This window comes from Panthera tigris, chromosome B2, assembly GCF_018350195.1.
Source record: "Panthera tigris isolate Pti1 chromosome B2, P.tigris_Pti1_mat1.1, whole genome shotgun sequence".
Lineage (NCBI taxonomy): Eukaryota > Metazoa > Chordata > Mammalia > Carnivora > Felidae > Panthera > Panthera tigris.
The window spans coordinates 106,506,891-106,522,532 of NC_056664.1; the positions used below are offsets into that span (position 1 = coordinate 106,506,891).

The 15,642-nt window shown below is 40.5% G+C and overlaps 2 protein-coding genes across 5 annotated transcripts in view; one reads left to right on the plus strand and one right to left on the minus strand.

The window, feature by feature from the left end:
- MCM9 (minichromosome maintenance 9 homologous recombination repair factor) overlaps window positions 1-15,642 on the minus strand; it is a 111,342-nt gene that overhangs the window by 68,616 nt on the left and 27,084 nt on the right.
- ASF1A (anti-silencing function 1A histone chaperone) lies at window positions 1,463-14,284 on the plus strand. Of its 4 annotated transcripts, XM_042987085.1 has the most exons (5): window positions 2,241-3,058; window positions 6,687-6,748; window positions 7,805-7,920; window positions 12,370-12,546; window positions 13,826-14,284. In XM_042987085.1, exons 2-5 carry the CDS (start codon window positions 6,700-6,702, stop codon window positions 14,036-14,038), a joined length of 555 nt encoding a protein of 184 aa, XP_042843019.1. In that variant the 5' UTR covers window positions 2,241-3,058; window positions 6,687-6,699; the 3' UTR covers window positions 14,039-14,284. The 4 variants fall into 4 exon arrangements, with proteins under 4 accessions (XP_042843016.1, XP_042843017.1, XP_042843019.1 ...); XM_042987082.1 differs by lacking the exons at window positions 2,241-3,058; window positions 6,687-6,748 and adding an exon at window positions 1,463-1,991; XM_042987083.1 differs by lacking the exons at window positions 2,241-3,058; window positions 6,687-6,748 and adding an exon at window positions 2,006-2,227.

Below are 15,642 nucleotides of genomic sequence, written 5' to 3' on the forward strand. Positions count from 1 at the left end.
CTAGTGTTAAGACCAGCACTAATAGAGTGAACAGAGAATATAGTTTATCAGTCACAGTAATTTGCATCTATCACCACACTAAGGCTCCTAGTGTAACATACACAAACAACTGGGCTTGAGGAAGCCTTTTCTGGTAGGTCCTATTTTACTGTTTAATCCATTAACAATAAAATGAGAAACCCCTGCTCCAGTTTTTCTAAATATGGGGAGGCCTGGTATTACCTTTTCCATATTAACTTTCAAAAGACTATCTATCAGATAAAGAAGCCTCATCAACAGCAATCTATTTAGTATGAAAAATGCCCAAAGAATGAGAACTCAAAATCCTGGGCACTATACTAAGAAACAACTCTTTCAGCACAGATGATACTTAAGAAGTAATACTTTTCTGAATTTAATTAGTCAAGATCAGTGGTTTCACTCGAAACACTTAAGGAAAAAACTGATGGTTTATGAACAGCAGGTAATAAATCATTATGGCACTCTTACTAGGTAAACAGAAATTGTTCAACAACCCCACAAACGTGTTAAAAGCTCTCCCTTTCCCCACAGTGGTAGTTAAACAGCAGAAATGAATCCACACGAATGCCGACGAATCAAGCCGACTCCTCAAAACTTGTTTGTGGTGCCACAAATTTTTATTTACTAGCGGTTTGGGTCATAAATTTTTTGAAAATCACATGCCCTGGTATGCCGCTGTCTTCTTTACTCTTCCTTTCCCTTTCCTATCATATTTTTTGCCCTTTGGTTTCCTGACACTTCCATTTTCTCTTTTTATGTTCCTGTTATGCTCACGAAACGGCAGAAAACTGGGGTGTAACTGATCACATCGTTGGTAATCTTTTTCTTATTCTGGGGTTTTCCAGATTAGAACGGGAAGACGACTCAGGTGCAGCCCAAATATTACCTATTTAGATTTTTCATGCAAAGTATGCGTGGAAAAGCCTCTCTCTTTGCCCTTCATTTTGTGTCTATTTAACTAACGGCGCTGTAGTGCCCAAACGCAGATATTGACCAAGAACTAGATTTCCAAAATGGCTTTGCTCCGTTCGAGCTGGCACTGGGTCTATAAAATACAATTTATTTCCACTGCAACCAACCCTTTCTACCCCAAATGTACCCAGTACGTAGGAAGCTGAATCTAACCGAGTGTAGACAACCAAATCACATCTATTAAATTCAGTAGAGAGACTGCACAGCAGTTGGACTGATGTTAAAAGAGAGTTAAAAGAGAAAAAAAAATACCCAAAAACCACACGAAGCAAACCCGAGGGGCGGGCGTCGCCCAGAATCGCGCCCTCCCGCCGCCTCGCCGGCCGCGAGCACGCCTCCCCGTCGCGGCCACGCCTCCTCCGACCCCCGCCCCGCCCCGCCGCGGCCACGCCCGACGTGAGGCGCGGGAGCCGCCGGGCCGGGGGCGGGGCCAGCGCCGCCCCTCCCCCCCGCCGCCGCCGGCGGCCTCCGCGCGGGCCTCCCAGCCCGTATTCCACTCACTTTGTTCTCCGCCTTTGTCCTAATCCACACCAGCAGGTGGAGCCGCAGTTAAAGTTTCCGAGTCCATTCCGGGAGCGGGAGCCCATCTTGCTCACCGCCGAGGCCCTCGCTGGAGGAGGAGGGTCAGAGCTTGGGTGCAGCCAATCGCGGGCAACGCTGCTAGTTATCAGAGCAGAATGGGCTGTAGTTTAGTGAAATAGGAAAGCTGCAAAACACTGTGGAGTGCTCCCGTGTAAATAAAAAGAGGAAAAAAAAGTTTCTCAAGTCGCCGCTGCACGACGTCGGGCAGGCGCCGGGGCGGGGGTCTGCGCTCTCCCGAGCGGCCGCGCGCTGGACTTTATTGTGCCGCAACAAGCCCCGTTCCCATTGTTTGTGTTTTTTTCAAAATATGGCAAAGGTTCAGGTGAACAATGTAGTGGTGCTGGATAACCCTTCTCCTTTCTACAACCCGTTCCAGTTCGAGATCACCTTCGAGTGCATCGAGGACCTGTCTGAAGGTGAGTCGGGCGCCCGCCCGCCGCCGGGCTGTCAGTTGCGGGCTGCAGACGTTGAAAGTTTCCCGGGCCCGGCCTCGCGCGGGCGGCCGGTGCTCGGCGCCGGACGGGCGGCAGGCTCGGCTCTGCGGAGGGAAACTTGAAGTTGATGGACGACGGCCGCCGAGGCGCGCGCGGCGTTCGGCCGCAGCCGGGGCGCCTGCCGTGGCTCAACTTGCGAGGAACTTGTTCGAGCGGAGGTAGCCATGTTGTCAGCTTTGTCTGGCGGGCGGGAGGTTCGCTAGACCCGCACTCGCGCCCGCGGCGCCGGCCGGGGGTCGCCCCGGGCTGGCCCCGCGCCGGGAACGGCCTCCGCGGCCCCGGCACGAAGGCTGGGAAGGGAGAGGCATGTGTGTGGTCGCGCCGGCGAGTTAGCAGCGGAGCCATCTTACCAAGAGTAGAGAATTGGGCCACCGACCCCGGCGTCACTACGCCTCCTCTCCGCGCCGCGGGTGACGAACACGGCGCCCCGCCTGCCCACCTTCCTGCCCCCGAGCGAGAGGCAAATCCATTTTTAGAGCTTACGCTGGAGTTGCCCTACTCTCCTGGGTGGCCGTGCCCGGCCGCCCCGGGGAGGAGAGCGAGGCTGTCCTCGCGCTGATTTCTGGCTCCCTGGACCAACCAGCGGGGGAGGCGGGCGCAGGCTCGGCCCCTCGGCGCAGCGGGCCGGGCGCCGGCGCTCCCCGGGGACCGCGGGTGCTCCCCGGCGGCACTCCCCGGCCCGCGCCCGGGATGCTCGGGGCACCCGGGGATGCTGGCGCGCAGGCTCGCCCCGACCGGCGTGGACTCCTGTTCCGTAATGACTGAAACCTTCTCTCCTCTCGCTCAGAAGAAAAATATTGCTAAGCTATAAAGTTACATTTAACCCAAGAGCAAAAATAAGTAAAACACTTAAATAATTCCCAGGACTTAAAATCACTGGCTTCTCAGTAGTCTGAAAGACTTTCTTCAAGAACGTGTTGAAATCTAATTAAAATAACTCATCCAAACACCCTGAGCATAAAATACAAAAGTGGGCCAGGAAATAAAAGGTAAAGTTCTAATGGCAATGCAAAAATTTTTACTACTTTTTTCTAAGTCTGTATTAAGGTCTCCAAAAATATTTTTATTATATGCAGTAACAAATATTTAGGAAGCTAAAACTTGTCAAGGCTTTTTTTTTAATATTTGCTCGTAAATTTTATTAAAATAATCCAGTGCTTGACTTTTCAAAATTTGAAAAAAAAAAATTAGCTTCATCAATGGTCATTTTACAATTAAACAGGACATACTTATTTGAACTTACAAGTATATTTAGCGAAATGCATTTAAAATTATGCAAATAATGGCATATAAAGCAATTTCACTTTAAAAATTAGTTTTTAATATCCACAAAATGTATTTTATGTAGGGTGTTAGGTTTTCAAGTTATAAAAGCAATACATGCTCATTGTAATAAACTTTTTAAAAGTTGTACAGGCGTATATAAAGTAACAGTCCTCTGTACTCAGTGCTTTCCACCATCTCCTGTAATTATAACACTTTAATCTGTGCTCTTCAGTAAGTATTAATGAATATATAAAGCATATATGCACATATATAATATGTAGGTCCCATTTTGAAAGACGATTCATTTATTAAAATAAACTAACTTCTAATAGATCACTGATAATAAAATTAAAGGGGATTTTTCTTACTACTCTGAAACCATTTGATTACTTTCCCAGAGTGCTACTGTCACCATTTAACTACCAGGCCAATTTTTCTTATCCAACCAGTTGGTAATCTTAACTTTTTTTGCCAATTGTATATAAAAATTGGCAAATGCAAGAGAAACCATGGATCATTCCAACTTATAGCATTTTAAGCTTAAGTTATTCAAAGTACAGGTATTTCTCAAGTGATGCCTTCCATTTTAAGAGCCAGTTTTGGACAAGGGTGATAGATGATTCATGATGTTACAGGGCTTTGGCATTGGATGGTTGAAACTCACCATTCATGGAAGCAGAATTACGTTCCATTTTTACCTGGGACCTAATCAGAACTCAGCTGAAGGACATCAGAGTTTTTAGGATACTAGTGTCAACAATACGCTTACTTCCACTTGTACACTTTATCCCAGAGCACTAAGACTGGTTATTTAGCATTTTTAAAAAGAGTTTAAGCTGAGTCATACTGAAAGCTGCAAAGGAATCTTTCAAAAAGGTGCCATGCTTGTGTACTCCACCTAGAGGCTATGTGGATTAAGGAAACTGAGTTTACTTAGCAAAAGCTTCTTACAGGTTCCATACTTTTATATTGCGGATCTCTAAAAAATCTATTCTTAAAATGAAACTACAGAATATTCTGAAGGGAAATTTTCACTTCATAATTTTGTCTCAAGTCCCACACCAGATGTTGGCCACCATTTTTCATACTTTAATTTGATTAGGAGACCCAGGATGTGTTTGATCTGGTGGTCCCAAGTCTGTACACGTTTTGATTGACCTTCCTGCTAATCTTTGTTATGCCCTCTGTGGACTACTGATTCTTTCTCTACTGAATGGAGCTTTCTTTCTTTCTTTTTTTTTTTTTTTAAGTTGGTCAGTACCAATAATTCTAGCTACTATTAGTCGAATACTTACAATGTACCAGAATTGAACATGGTGTTTCATGCTTTTAAACTTCAGGCTTGTTCTAATTCCCAAAGATTACATACTTTCCACTAGATCACAGATCGTCCCAAGCAGTGTAATTAGTTTAAAATTCACTTGGTTACTTCCCTCACTCCCAACCATAAATGCAGATACTTGCAGGCCGGGATTTCCATGATTAGATGAAACAGTTAACTTTTTTTTTTTTTTTAATTTTTTTTCAACGTTTTTTTTTTTTATTTATTTTTGGGACAGAGAGAGACAGAGCATGAACGGGGGAGGGGCAGAGAGAGAGGGAGACACAGAATCGGAAACAGGCTCCAGGCTCCGAGCCATCAGCCCAGAGCCTGACGCGGGGCTCGAACTCACGGACCGCGAGATCGTGACCTGGCTGAAGTCGGACGCTTAACCGACTGCGCCACCCAGGCGCCCCGAAACAGTTAACTTTTTAAATGATTAAACTACTTCAGCAGATAACCTGTGCATCTGACTCTATCCCTTCCTCCTTCAAATACAAGGGACAGGAAAATGAAAGCAGAGTTAAAAAAAATAGTAAGAATAAAACAATTGATGCTAATTTATAAATAAGTACTGAGCATTTTAAACTCAGTAGCTATAGCAAGGATTCCATCAGATAGAAATCAAGGTACAGGTGTTCCCTGAGTTACAGCCTGTGCTCCTTAAGGGTAGATCATCTTCCTATAGCCTCTGGTCTAACCAACCCCCCCCCCCCCCCCCCCCGCCACAATTAATTTCCTTTATTCCACTATTCATTTGAGAGCAGAAATGGAAGAATGCATCTTCCTAGTTTTGGTTTTGGAAAGAGCCCAGGCTTTGGAGTTGCAGAGACATAGTGTAGGTTCTGATTCCTGAGTTTGCTAGCTGTGTGAATTTGGGTACATTACTTAGCCTCTCAGGGCCTCAACTTTCTTGTTTGCATAATAGTATAATTAAATCCATATGATAAAGCTGTTGAGATTTAAATAACAGGTGTGAAATTGGTAAGACCAATGCTCAGCACATAGTAGGTATTTTACAAAATAAGTTTATAAATTCTGACTATGTTTCCATGCCAGACTACAAATGCCAACTTTCTACCAATTAGGAGGCCAAGAGCACTATATGTATTAGTACAAATAAATACATACAAAATGAACAAAATATGAAAACCTTCGTGTGAGAGTTCCCAGTCTTACTCGCACTTGACTAAGTTTAATAGCTTTTATACCCCTTTCTTAAAAGTTTCTCCACTTGGCTTTTGGGTTTCCTATGTCACTAGGCACTAATTTTGTAATTTTATTAGGTATCTATCTAGTAGATATCTCAAATTTAACATGTCCAAAAGAAATTCCTGTTTGATTTCATCCCCTACCCCCTGCAAAAAAGGATTCTTGCTGCCTTTATCTTCAAGATTTATCCAGAGTGTCCTTGCTCTCATCCCTATGGCTACATGTGGTCCAAGCTACCATAATTTCTTGCCTCAGTTGTTAAAATACCCTGTTTCTTGACCCTCACAATCTCACAATCCATACTGAACACAGGAGCCAAAATGATCCTTCTAAAATGAAAAGTGGATCATGTTATTCCTGTAGTCAGAACCCTCCCAATAGCTTCCTGTGCCACTCAGTGTAAAAGCCAAAAATCTTTACGATGACCTTTAAAACTCTGCATAATCTGGGGCACCTGGGTGGCTCAGTTGGTTAAGAGTCAGACTTCGGCTCACATCGTGATCTCACGGCTCATAGGTTTGAGCCCTGCGTTGGGCTCTGCTGACAGTTCAAAGCCTGGAGCCTGCTTCAGATTCTTCATCACCCTCTCTTTCTCTCTGCCCCTCCCCTGCTCACACTCTGTCAAAAATAAAAAACAAAACCAAAAACTTTACATAATCTGGCCATGCCCCTCACACCCAAGCTAAGGGTCAGTTATTTTCCCCTTTATTCAGTCTGCACCAGCCCAGCCTCGTTGCTTCTTCAGCAGATACTTGCTGTTCCTTCTAGCTAGATACTCATATTGCTTCTTTCCTCTTTTAATCTTTATCAACAAATAGATGATCTCGTGAGATGTCAGATGCAGGACCCTGCATCTGGAAATGTGCTAGAAGACAGAAATGTAAGTGGTCTAGAAGAGAGCCATGACTTACATAATAGGTCCTCAGAAAGTGCTGACTTAGAACTAGATTCTCAGTGACCTAGAAACACCCCTCTGGGAGTGCTGTAGTCGCAGCGAAGTGAATCCAAGGGTGGGCCGCACTGTGCTAAACACCCTCAGGACCAGGAGGGCTCGGGTAATCTGTATTTGCAGAGCTGTCTTCTTCCCCCTACTAAGCAGGAAGCTCCTTTGAAAAAGCAGTCATTTTACCCACCTCTGGGTTCTTGCTGCAGAGCACACTGTAGAGGTGCTCAATAAAAGCTGAATTACATGTAACAGTTGAATTACAGAAAATGTCTTGGGTTGCACTTCAGCGTGTCTTATTCCTCCTGATGCTTGTTCCCACTGTATATAGTCTGTTGTATAAAGTGGCACAAGGATCCTTGGTTTCCTCTTCCCAATTTAAAGAATATGACATGAAGAGGGACCATGAGGAAAAACCCTGACTGGTCCCTTTGACAGTTGATGAGCTGAAGCCCCTTCTAAGCCACAAGGGAAGTTTGTTAATAACTTTTCCATTTTGGAGTTCTTTGGTGATTTGGATCTGTGCAATATAGTATGGGGCAGCCCTTCCAAAGTGTTTAAGTAGGTTGTTAAGAGATAACATACGAAAAAAAAGTGGGGAGGGATTCCATAGCCAAATAAACTTGGGAAATGCTGAATTAACGTTACTGGTGTTCTTGACCGAAGGAAGTTCCCCAACACTCTGCCAGTGTGCTTTATTTATGAATCCTTAAGACAAGGTTGTAGCATTTCCCAAGTTTTTGGCCATGTTGGTTTGTTTATGAGGAGCCCTGCCCAGGAACTAGTGTTTCACAAAAGAACATTTTGAGAAACTCTGTTAAGAAATGTAAGAATTTTATAAGGAGCAGTTCAGTGCCTTTTTGGACTTTCTGCTGTGAGAAGTCAATTTCAGCAACCAATAATTGGCTTAAGTGGACATTAAAATAGGGTCTTTGATATCATCTCATAATGTAGTTACTGAATATGAAATAATGTTTTGGTTTTTAACCCTAGACTTGGAATGGAAAATTATCTATGTGGGCTCTGCAGAAAGTGAAGAATACGATCAAGTTTTAGACTCTGTTTTAGTGGGCCCTGTTCCTGCAGGAAGGCATATGTTTGTATTTCAGGTAAGATTGTTCTTGGTAAATATGTATGCCAAATACGTTTCTAAACTATATATCTCATGGTCCTCACTCGTTTCCTTTTGGGTTAAATCACTCTGCTTCTGCTGCGCTCACTTTTTATCTGCTTCTGTTGTGTTTTAGGCACCCTCTGTAGCATAAAGGAATGCCACCTCTTGACTTTGTGTGCTGAGAGGTTAATGTGATGTTTACTCCAGAGTGTGCACAGCATGCAGTAAAGCTTATACTGTGTCATGGCACACGTTGTGGTTAACTCGGGGCTCTTCCTGTGGACAGTCCGACAGTATCAGACCTGTGGCTGTCTAGCAGCCAGTACAGGGGTTGAATGCATACTACTAACTGGTATAGTTAGTAATATGCATCTTGGTTTCTGGTTTCAGCCACTAGGAGTACTGACCACAGAAACAACTTTATTTCAGCACACTCCATGATTGAGCTAGGTTAGTTAGGTATGCTACTAGAGAGATCTGCATAATCTTGGATCATTGGAATTAAAGTCCAGTGTTTTACTAAAGCATCTAATCTACACATTTTATGGAGAATTACTGTTACAAATCTACTACTGTGTTTATTATTTGTGAGGGGAAATTCCAATACAAATTATGTTCTCAGATACCACTGACAGTATTTGGGTCTGTACCAAGGCTTCAGACACTGTCTTCTGTATTCAAAGTGTTACTTCTTTTAATCTATGTTAAATGGTTGTTTAAAACTATTCAGTCATTTCCCAATTATCCATGCTTATTACAGGGAGATATTTACAATAGCCCAAAGAGTAACTACTCATAGGTTTCAAAAAGAAAACTATTAATTTTCTTACAGGTATTTATACACAGCAGAGTCCCATCAGTTAATGTAGAACCCACTGAAAAGACCTCATCCAGAAGGACATTAACTCTTTCTACCCCTGATGTCCCCCCCCTTTTTTTTTTTTTCATTTTCAATTTAAATGAATAGTGTTGGTCAGATAATCCCATCTGATATGGGCCATGAATCTGGGCCATGAATCATGTATCATAAACATGGTATCTATAGAGTTGCTACCTATCCTTCCCTTCTCCTAAATACAGAATCAGAATTGTAGTCTCCTTAGTGCTTTTTATTAAAAAGCAACAAATAATTTACTGTATCTAAACAAATGGTTAAGAAAAGCTCAAATATATTAGTTCATATCTATTCATTAAAAGTGCTGTTGACCTGAGTCATGTGAGTGCATAACCTTGGTGAAAGACATGGGTAGGGGGAGGCACTGCAGTTGACAGACTGCTTCACATCCTGCCCCATTGCTTGTAACACACTTGTGTCTTAAGTTCTTGAAATTATTACACAAAGAAGTATTTGCTTTGACCCATAAGCTTGGAAAACCCATAATTCACTGATGATAATTCATGATGTGGTTAAGAAACCTGGATTGATTTGTACTGGTAGACCTTTTTATGCTACTATAAAACCTGCAAATAAATCTTTTGGCTTTGAAACAAACCCTTAAATGATCTTTTCTGTGTGTTTATGTTGTTAAGAACACTGTTAAGCTTTTGGCTGGAGTGAAAAATATATTCAAAGATATTTCCCTCCAGTGATTTTCCAGTAGTTTTACCTTGGTATCAGTGTTCATATTGCCAAAAAGGACAGAGAAAGAGCACCATGCAATGTAAATCAGACTGTCACCCTGTGTATTTAAAAAAAATTCACCATTATCAGCAAAAAGGGGACTAATCTACAGTTTTTGTTTTGTGTTTTAAACAAACTACATAGTATTCCCCTGGTCTGCCATGAATAAACATGCCTTTCTTATGAGTGTGTCAAAGGCTGGCAGGAAGATGTCCAGACATCTATGTACTACTGCTGGTTGACGTTAAAAATCTCTACCTATCACTTCATCTTTTTTTTCTTACTGTTTATTTATTTTTGAGAGAGAGAGAGAGAGCATGAGCAGGAGAAGTGCAGAGAGAGAGGGGAACAAAGGATCCGAAGCGGGCTCCATGCTGACAGCAGAGAGCCTGGTGCAGGGCTTGAACTCAGGAACCCTGAGATCATGACCTGAGCTGAAGTCCAATGCTCAACCGAGCCACCGAGGCACCCCTCTGTTATTTCATCTTAAGTGATCTGAGAGGACTGTGAGTTTTTCTACTTGAATTTGGATTTGCTCAAGTTGAATTCTTTGGCAATCAAATTTTAAAACACAAACATGGCTAGAACCAATCTACTGAGGGAATGGGAAGCACTATGGGAGGAAAGTTTCCATAGCAGTACTAAACTACCTCTGTTTCCCCATTCTCCACGAACTTCCAGAACATTAGAAGCTCTTTGGGTACCCTGGAAGTAACCTAACCCCTCCAGTAGGGGTACACAGGATCTGTAAGACAAACAGCATATTCTCAGGACAGGCCTTCATACCCCTGCTGATATCTCTCTAAAATGATCATAAATTACTTTAGGTCAGGCATTGAGTTATGCAGGAATTTCAAAATACTAATCATATACTGTGCACCCAGAGCTGTGCCAGACATGGAATTATAAAGATGAACTGGACAGGATTTCTGCCCAGAACAAAGCTTAGAATCCCAGCAACAACTGAAAGATAAACACATTTAAATTATTGGACATACATTAAAGAGGATTTGTGTCAAGTAATAAAGTACAAAAACAGTACTATTAATTCTATCTTCTGAATTAGGAAGGGCTTCACTAAAGGATACATTTTATGCAAACTTAGATGAATTTTTTAGGATGTTAGGGAAGAGACTTACAGGCCAAGGTAACAGTATACGCAAAGCACAGAGGCATGAAAGATTACCAGTACATTTAAAAGAACTCTGATTCTAGAACAAGAGTAAGAGGTGTGGAAATAAAGGGAATGTGAATGAGCTGTTGGTTGGAGACAAATTGTGAAGGGCCTTATAAATGAAGTTAAAGAAGGGATTTTTTTTCTCAGAAATGGGAGTAATCATCAGGAATTTTTAAAATTGGTGAAGGGATAGGAATGGATCTTTGCCTAGCTAATGCTGGCAACAGTGCAAAATAGCAAGCGAGCTAGGGGAGAACAGTTAGAAAGTTGCAACAGGATTCCAGAGAAGACATGAAGACACGAACTGAGACTTGAGAGATGAGAAGTGTTAGACTGGCTGGATGTGGGAGGTAGGGAAGCAGAAGGTGACTTAACTTTTCGGCCTAGATAGATGTTTTAGACTAGATAGATATTTTATGCTTTTTTGTGTCATCTACATGTAATAACTATACAATAATCATTGGTCTTTGATAATTCAAACAGCCTGATTGAGAATGCTGGACAGGGGTTTTCCCAAGCCAAGGCCACGGCTGAAGTGTTCACCAGGCTCAGGGATGTTCGTTAGTGTCCTGGCAAAAGTAAGCTAATCTGCTGGGACAATCTATCCATTTACCATTCAGAATGGCTGCCTCAGGTCTGTGTCAGTGCCCATCAGTCTATGACTCCTTCCAGCCGTACGTAGCGCCACAGGGCCCTAGCCTTTTCTCATGCTGTCCACCTCCTCTAGCTCACTTGCTTCACCTTCTGCACTCAAGATTCAGCAGCTGGATTTAAAACAAGGTCATTGAGTATGTCTGCTCAAACCAATTTTTACCTTCACTGTATTTCCAGTGTGCGTGGTTTAAATAGTACACTATATTTTAGTGCCTATCAAAGTCATTCACAGTAGTTTAATATTTTTGAGAATCTGCTGAATAGCTATTTCTATTCCATTTTCAATTTGATATTAATTTACTATTAGAATATCTGTGACAGGTGGGAGAGTGGCTGTGTGTCTTGGGTATAATAGAGAAACTGGTATAATAAACATTTGCTGCCAACAGGCTATTTGGAGATCATTGAATATTTACTAATTTAGGTTTGAAGATTATGACTGGAGGGGTGCCTGGGTGGCTCAGTTGGTTAAGCATCTGACTCTTGATTTCAGCTCAGGCCACGATGTCACGGTCATGGGATTGAGCCCTGCACCGGGCTCTGTACTGGGCATGAAGCCTGCTTAAGATGCTCGCTTCCTCTGCCCCTCCCCCACTTGTGCTCACTCTCAAAAACAAAAAGAAAATTATGACTGGAAAAGGGTAGAATCAATGAGACTACTGATTTAATTATTTGCTATATTTTATAAAAGGTTTTATAATTGAATATTGCACAATCCCTCAGGAACTACCACACAGTGTAGCTAGATTTATCTTCCTATAGAAGTAGTGAAGCTTTCAGGTACCCAGAGTAATTACGTATACCATGGAGAAATATTTGAACTATATTTTCTGGCTTTAAGTCAATCTTAAAAATGAACATTTGCCTTCCCAGTATGATGTCCCTAAGTTTTTGTTGCTGTACCCTTAATTCATGATGCTCAAGGTAACTAAAACTCCAGTCTTGCTTGCCTCTTTGTGACGTGTGTTTCTTTTCTTTTTAAATTATTCTAGGCTGATGCACCTAATCCAGGACTCATTCCAGATGCAGATGCAGTAGGTGTAACAGTTGTGCTAATTACATGCACCTATCGGGGTCAAGAATTTATTAGAGTTGGCTATTATGTAAATAATGAATATACTGAGACAGAATTAAGGGAAAATCCGCCAGTAAAACCAGACTTTTCTAAGGTAATGTTCTGACTATTCCTCTTTCATTACTTTTACTATTAAGCAAGTGCCAATTCATACTATATTATGAAAATACCTTTGAGACAAAATAAATTTGAGGTCTTTGTGCTAACTGGGCAAACTAATTGTTCCATTACCCATACTTGACCTCAGACCCTACCTCCAAGTGAATCATGAGTAATTAATGTTGGTCAGGCACCTTGAGAGTCTCTGATGATTTAGAAAATTGAAAAAATCCTCCTGTAAGAAACAGTTGTTTACAGCTGCTGCATGGCATTTCCCACACATCATAATTCTTTTCATTTCAGCCTTTACAACATAGAAATTCATGATTATTCAATGATATTCTTGGTCTGTAACTCTTCCAAAAATTGGCGCGCGCGCGCACACACACACACACACACACACACACACACACACACGCATATGTAGGTTTTCCTTTATCTGCTATTCTTAGAGGTTAACCTAAAGGTCTCAAATATTTCTGGTTATGGAAAATGGCTTCTGAGTGAGAATCTGAAACCTGTGATTCAGAAATACAGATTCTCTGAAATACTTAGTATTTCATGATTTTTCTTGGGAACTGTAACAGTTTTAGTAACTGATCATTTATGTGAGATTGAACACAACACCCCATCTGCTGGATCATGCAAGAAAAATTACATGGGAGTAAAGTGGAATGTTTTTTCTGGTAATAAGGCCAGAATGCTTAATCCTGGTATGGGACCTTACATTGACTCCGTGTATTAGTTACTTATATGGCACCTTGTATAGCAAAAAGAGAAGAAACTAGAATACTGATTCTGAGAGTGAACCATAATAATTAAAAGGTAGGAAACCACTAATAATGAGATACTATATTTGAAGAAATTTTTCATTTTCTTTGAAAATATTACTGAAGATACCACATCAATCTACAAAGCATACTAGTTTGTGAGATAAAGCGTTCTATGAAGAATTCATCTGCAAGAAGAAGAAGAGATTCTCTCCCTTTTAGGAAACAAGTATAAAGGGGTTAGATATTTTATTGGTTTATAAGAGATCTGGATGAATTCTCTCAGATTCTCCATATCCTGTTTCCATTAAGCTAAAATAATAATGTCTGCTGTAGGCCTGGTCCTTGTGTGTTGGGTTAAGGTGCTTTACTTAATTAGCCTTTGTATATGAATTTGGCCCTTTAGGAGTACTAAGGTAAAGAATCATTCTATTAAGTTTCTATTTGTATGTAGTATCTAACTTTCTTAGTGTTTACTATTTATATATTTCCTTCTTCCTTCAGCTTCAAAGGAACATTTTGGCATCTAATCCCAGAGTTACAAGATTCCACATTAATTGGGAAGACAACACAGAAAAACTGGAAGATGCAGAGAGCAGTAATCCAAATCTACAATCACTTCTTTCAACAGATGCATTACCTTCAGCATCAAAGGGATGGTCCACGTCAGAAAACTCACTAAATGTCATGTTAGAATCCCACATGGACTGCATGTGACCATCTGCCATCCCTTTAGTACAAATTAAGCTATAAAAACATACAGAACTATTTCCCTGAAATTCCGTAAGTACATAGTCAAGACACAATGTGAAGAATTTGTTTAAAAAACATCCTGTAGAAAGTTTATAAGAAAACCAGTATTTGAGCAAATTGTGGAATATAAATACAACTATTTTTAAGTAATTTTTTTCTCTAATGTGTTATTTTATTTGTTCTGAAACTAATCTGATTAAAACATATATATTATTTTCTTCTCCTCTATATGTAATTAAAGCACTTATAAAGAAAAAATATAAATCATTAGACCAGGCTGTAAAGCTTTCTTAGCCTTTTGGACAATAATCTTTGGACCACTATTTTACTGGCCTTCAAGAGAACAAACTTCAAGTAAAATGTTTCTTCCTGTGATAGTTTGGTTTAATGTAAGGGGCAAATTTCCATTTTTTTTTTTTGTCATATCCTTAAAGAAGGGATTTGAAGTCAAGTATATGCTACCAAGAACTCCAGGACCTGATTTTCCAGGCCACCTTGAAGCCTCTTATGGCTGCTATTACATGGAATGTTAGATAGCATTCAGTTTGGTTTCTAAGATGACAACAAATGTGGTTAATTGTTTATAAGGTCCTCTGGCTCTGGTTTTTGTTTTCTAACAGTTTAGGACATCAGAATATTCCTTGAATGATGCATCATTATTACCCATTGAATTCAACATGTCAAGAGCAGATACAAACTCCCTAAGTTTAAGAACAGGATATTATAATGACTTAGATGTTTTCATTAGATTTATAGAAATGCTATGAAATTTTCAAAACTGATTTGATAGATCATCTGTTGTTGGCAGCATTTATATAAAAACAGTGTATTTGGGAAGGTGTATTTAGCTTTATCGTAAGAGATAAGTCACTATTTTGGAAATATATATATTTTCACACATGTGGTACTCTTCTCCATATCCCTGGACACTCATGCAGAATAAGATAAGGCATATTTGTGGTTGACATATTCTAGATAGCCTTTCCAGTTAAGTTTTTTTAAAAGCAATCTTGGAAAGGAATCCATTAAGTGGGCCAAAGGGTTCTTTTTCTTTGATGAAAGCTAGGTCCTTCCTCAAAGTTTCTTATGCTCCATTAAATTAAGTGTAGAATATTCTCATTACTCTTGCTGCTAAGCAAGACATTAGCCATATGATGCAGAGTTATGCAGTGCCTTCATATCTAAAACTTTTATACTGCACTTTTTAAAGCTTTTATTTTGAGGAAGGGAAAAGGGCATTTGTCTGAATATGGATTCTAAGTTGTATATATTTCCTGTCATTCTAAAAAAGTGAATTTGTGAAGCAAAATTTTGCTAAATGTTAAATTTTGAAATTTAATATACCAGGTGATTAAAATACTGTCCACTAACTAGTTCATAGACTTAAAATACATCCAACTGTTAAAACTATATGAAGAAAATTTCATTTTTGTCTAATTGCAATTAAATTTAAGAATATGTTAAAATAATTAAAATGAAAATAAAAGTAAAAATTTCCAACAAAGAGCTCAGTGATTAATATAACAGGAAAAAGATATGTGCTTGTTAGAAATAAAGCATATATAAGC